This window comes from Dysidea avara, chromosome 12, assembly GCF_963678975.1.
Source record: "Dysidea avara chromosome 12, odDysAvar1.4, whole genome shotgun sequence".
Taxonomy (NCBI): domain Eukaryota; kingdom Metazoa; phylum Porifera; class Demospongiae; order Dictyoceratida; family Dysideidae; genus Dysidea; species Dysidea avara.
In genome coordinates, this window is record NC_089283.1 from 10296454 (window position 1) to 10302453 (window position 6000).

Here is a 6000-nt window from a genome sequence, read left to right on the forward strand (position 1 = left end):
AAATTCTCAATAAAGCTTTACACATGTAGGAACCATGTTCCTACAAATTCCTTCCTGCACTTTACCCCAAAATTATGATTTCTTATTTAATTTGGAATATGTTTACTGTATAAGAATTCATATAGTCATGCACAAGCTACTTTGAAATAATTGCTTGACTATGTATGCACAGTAAAAACAAACTAGTGAACGTCACTACTAAATGTAGTGAACGTCACTACTAATGTCTGCCACAATACTCACTATTTTTGTGTAGTGACGTTCACTACTAATTTTGTAGTGAACGTCACTACATTGACCACCAAGTAGTGACGTTCACTGCAAAAAGTAGTGACGTTCACTGCAAAAAGTAGTGACGTTCACTACAAAAAGTAGTGAACGTCACTACTCAAAAGTAGTGAGTATTGTGGCAGAGCAATTCACTACTAATTTTTTACAGTGTGGCTTTAAGTATTACACTTCTTTTATAATTATCCAGCTCAAATGCACATATTGTGTTGTGGCAGCTATAGTGATATCAGAGTTTGAAATGAAGACATGTAAGGGCATACCAAAATTATAAAGTCTTATTATTTATTTGAAATTAAATACCTGTTCTGAACTGTTTGGTTACTGTAATTTGCTTTATTTTCGTGCAAAAAAATTTTCGTGATTAAAATTTTCGTATACAAATATTTTCATATGATTTTTGCGAATTACTGCTCTAGAGTAGTTCAATCTTTAGTAAAAAAATTTTGTGTAAGAAATGTTCATACAAGTTTTACATACGACAAATTATTCTACAACAAAGAAAAAGAGCAAATTACAGTATTTAACGAAACTGCTATTATGCTGAAATAACTTTTTTTTGCGTATCCACTGCAGTTGATGTCATAGGCTAAAGAATAAAAAGGATAGCACTATATCCCACCAGTATAGCTACGTAGGTTGAAGTGTAGGGTCTTGTACTAAATTAGTTTACTCTAATAGAGCAGTCTTGTATTTTGTAAAAGTTTAAGCTTGCAAGTATAGCTATAGTATGCTCTCAGTAATGTCCTGTAATAACTGTATATACATGTTTCAGGTTGCTCCTATAGTTAACAAGATATATAGATAGTCAGGTAACTGTATCTGATTGTTTGGAGATTAAAATTGTACATTAGACATAATGCTTGATGTGGTAGATAATATCTAAAGTCATCTAGTCAGTTTTGCAATTGATATTTAAATTATTTCCTATTGTCCATGAAGAGACATTCAGCAACTGCAATAGGATTTGCTGGTTCATGGTCTATGCTTGGATTAATATGTCAGGCAATGTGTGTGAGTAACTTATCAGAATCATTAGTGTGTGTGAAAAATGGTACTAGAAAAGGTATATATTTATAATATATATATATCAGATGTAACATACTGTATTCCTTGTAACTAGTAATTTGTAAAACTAGGACTATATAACTATCCAAAAAGTAAAACTAGTTACATATACCCTGTATTAGATCATGCTTTAAATATCATGCATAACACTCTTTAATTTTTGTACCATACATGCTACAGTCACATTTAGCTATAGTATATAGACACATTCTCATGATTCAGCTTGAGTAATGGACAAAACAATAGTTGAAACTGAACTGAGATGGCCACGGAATTTTATTTTCAGGAAGTGTACAATTGATGCTTTGTTTCTTGACTTCTCCAAAGCATTTGATAAGGTACCTCACGAAAGACTTTGTCACAAATTATCACACTATGGAATAAATGGCCACTTGCTAGATTGGATCAAAAGTTTTCTGACAGAAAGAACACAATCAGTTGTTATTGATGGAGAAAATAGCTGTCCTTCTACAGTACTTTCCGGTGTGCCACAAGGCACAGTTTTGGCACCCTTATTGTTTTTAATATTTATAAATGATATTACACAAGATCTCCATTGTACTGTTAGACTTTATGCAGATGATATCTTAATTTACAACATCATTCATTTTCCCAATGACTCTGAGCATCTTCAACAAGATTTATGTACTTTACAAGCATGGGCCAGGAGATGGCAAATGGAATTTAACCCAGCTAAATGTGTACATCTTACAATTTCAAATAAACATCATATTATTGAACATAACTATTACTTATTTGATCACCTAATTCAAAAGGTCTCCAAGGCAAAATATCTAGGAATAACATTTGATGAACATCTTACTTGGAAAAATCATATTCATAACATCTGTCATAAGGCCAATTCAGCCTTAGCTTTTCTGAGGAGGAACGTCAATCATTGTCCAATTTCGGTAAGATCTCATTGCTATAAGTCCCTTGTCAGACCCATACTAGAATATGCTTCACCTATATGGACTCCTCACATTCAATCTGATATTTATGCCATAGAAAAGATTCAACATAGTGCTGCAAGGTATACAATGAACAATTACTCCTGGAGAAGTAGTGTTACTAACATTGCTCACATCACTTAATTGGCCCTCTCTAGAATCACGACGTACATTTTGCAAACTAGTCATGTTTTATAAGATAATCAATTGTCAAATGGAAGTTCCATCTATCTCACTAACATCAATGTCATCAGTTACCAGAGGTCATTCACAACGTTTCAGAATCCCACAAGCAAGAATCAACTCGTACTTATTTTCCTTTTTACCATCCACTATTAAGTTATGGAACACTTTGCCAGAAGATGTGGTCAATCAGCCATCTATAAACTGTTTTAAGGACATTTTGTTAAATCATCTGAATTTACTTTGATTTTGTTTTGTATCTGTGTGTTATACTTCTTGATGGAGTCCTACACAGTAATAAATAAATAAATAAATAAATAAATAAATAAAGTTCTTCGCTTCTCTTACTAAAGCAAATTTGTTACATAATAATCATGAAAAAAATGTATTACAAATTAAAAAGTTAACAAGCAAGCATATGAAAGTAACCAGTAATGTAACTTCTAGTTAGCTACCTTTTAAAAAGTAAGTTATACATAATTACATGGGATAAATGGAATGTGTAACTAATAACTAGATACTTTTTGAAGTAGCTACCCCAACTTTGACTGGGTCATTAATGATTGGAACTCCCTAGATGTTATGTCAACAACTTCCATCTCTATAAAATAGTTTAAGAGAAGTACTGGCAAAAACTAACTAGATAGGATATATGGTCTTAATAAAAGGCCAGTGCATGGCCTAAATGTATACTTGATTGTATATAGCTACTGTATATGTCCATTAATTATTTTCAACTGCACAAAATGGCCTATCTGCTAGAAATCGTTGCACTGACATGCAATTTAATGGTTAATGTGTTTAAATTTTAGATAAAAGAGGATCCATTGTATATACCTACTAAATATGGTTAATAGTGATCCATGTAGCTACCTATATAACCATGCAACAAGTTTCATGTTTCACTGAAGCAACAGAATTACTGAAGGAGTGCTATTATGTGCATGTCTGTATGTATATATATATTCCCTTCCCAAAAGTATGGAGATGTTATTAGTATACTAGTTGCCCCTGCTGTACTCAGTGTCGTAATAATGTAAGCATGAATGTTGCTATTTAATATAACTTATAAATTTAACATTGTGATATGAACTAATACAATGTATTCATGGTATCATACATATAAAAATTGCACAGAATAAGTATTGCTATCAACAGTTCCTTAACCAGCCATTTCCTTTCCAGTAGGTATAACTGGTCTGAATATATATGGCGGGGCTATTGTACTGTCTATAACCAGTGGTTTTCCTATGCCTGTTGATGTAACATAATATAGTGTGTCACTATCATCTGATTTAAATGCCAGAGCAACATTATTATCATTGTTGTTGGTCAACTGCACCATCTGAGTAAGGTATTCCCTTTTATCATCCTTGACCTGTAAACAACACAAAATAGCATCAATAGCTGCTAACAGTATACTACATGTATTGAATACAGTAATTATTACAGTGCTTTATGTTTTATACTAAGAGAGTTTACATCCAATAGATACAATCTGCATGCTGAAGACAATCTCAATACAATATACACATCTAGGCAATCTATTTAATTGGGTGGATCACTGCACATTTAGCATATACATAAGCTATAAGCACATGCACTCAAAGAAAATAGTTACCTTAAGAGACAGATGGCTTCCATCCATGATGGAGTCAACTCCAACAAAGTGATTTAGAAGACTATTGTTTTGAAGTGTAATTATGGATAATGATATGTTGTAACAGTAGAGAACTGGATAAATAACAAAATACACAGTATTATATTTGTGCAGTGTTACGCATAGCTATATATGACTTAATTACCAAATAAAACCTCATCAGAATGCCCATCCTAGTCTGTTAAATAAACATGCAGAGTAGACTGAACATCAACTAGCTATCATAATATATATAGTAAAATGCACTCTTTTTATGCTGCTGTGGACATTATGGCATGGAGCCTCATGCCGATCCCAAGATCTGGTTCATTATAATTCAACTCCTGATTGTCTGCATAGTTTCCATAACAAAGTCAATTATATACTACCTCTTATATCTTCAGAGGTGATACTGTCTGAAGTAACAGTGATGATATCCCAACAAGAATCATCACTGCAGGACTTTGACATCTCTGGAATCTTGACGCAGATGTAATTGTTGTCCGGCTCCACTAAGATCACCTTGAGTGAACCAGAACACACAGGGCAACTCATTATTGTTCAACAGCTAATGAAGTTAAGTTCTAAGAGAGTAGTTTCTGCACGTCGCAACTGCACTTGGTAATAGCTGCTGACTTCTTTCCTTATATATACTCACCTTATCACGGGGCGTGCGTGTTGAGGCCGCACACTTACACTACGTAGGCGTCACAGTGAGATAAGGGAATTACAGTTGCAGCCTCTCACATGTTGCCTTCCTGGCGTGAGAATAAACTCAAATTCTTTAATACTGCAGGTAGTGACGGACATTGACGGTGACAGGTCACGAATTTGGGGATATAGATTTTATCACTACAGTAATTTCCCGAATATTCGTAATTCTCGGATATTTCAAAGTGGTCAGTCTAGATGTTCCTCAGCTTAAGTGCGCCGGTCAAGGAATGTGTTATTGTACAAGTATTAAAATGACCCAAATAGTAAAAACAAAGTGGTGAACGTAATTATTGTAGTCAGGGGCGGAGGAAGTAGTTAATATAAGGGGGGACTGGGTTAACCGAGAAATGAGGCACTACATTGTCTCTGGTTTGGTATTAAAGGTTGAGGCCAAAAAAAAAAAAAAGGTCACAGCCAGCTGAAAATAGCTGCCCACCTCACCAGCTATGCATTTAGGCTGATAAACTACATAAAAATCCTTACATAGTTCACTACACACTGCTCTTATACTGTCACTGCTTTATTAGAGTGACTGCTCTATTAGGGTATTTCAATCTTTATCACGGTTTTCAGCCCCACTCCAAGAAGGATAATTTCGGCGCAATATCATTCTGAGGGGGGACTGCCCCCCCCCCCCTCCCCCCCTTTTCCGCCGCCTATGATTGTAGCGAAGGTCACCAGCTAGCTACTCAATAATTTCTGCCACAACCCACTATTTTTAGGTATATATAGTGACATTTTTTTGCAGTGAATGTCACTACCATGTAGTTAATGTCACTACCATGTAGTTAGTGACGTTCACTATAAGAAAGTATAGTGGACATTAAGCTACAAAAGTAGTGACCGTCACTACTTAAAAATAGTGAATATTGTGGCAGAATTATAGTGAAATATTCACTACTAATGTTTTTTTACTGTGCAAAGCTGGAACCTGTGAGGGAGCCTGTATTGCTTACTACACAAATCACACATGACAAACTACTCCAGCTCTTTCGATAGCAAATTTCACTACTAATTTCTGCCACAATATTTACTATTTTTAAGTAGTGATGGTCACTACAAAAACGTAGTATACACAAAAATTGTGAGATATGATTATTGTGGCAGAAATACCTTCACTAGATGCAATAGGGGCGACATTTCAATATTACACAGAAC

The 6000-nt window shown here is 34.5% G+C and overlaps 1 protein-coding gene across 1 annotated transcript; it reads right to left on the minus strand.

Annotated features, from left to right (window-relative positions):
* Positions 1-3560: 3560 nt before the first annotated feature.
* LOC136240861 (uncharacterized) lies at positions 3561-4856 on the minus strand. Its single transcript, XM_066031923.1, has 3 exons — positions 4518-4856; positions 4111-4223; positions 3561-3867 (listed from the first exon to the last, which is right to left on the minus strand). The coding sequence occupies exons 1-3, from the start codon at positions 4681-4683 to the stop codon at positions 3652-3654; spliced, it is 495 nt and encodes a 164-aa protein (XP_065887995.1). The 5' UTR covers positions 4684-4856; the 3' UTR covers positions 3561-3651.
* Positions 4857-6000: the final 1144 nt, after the last annotated feature.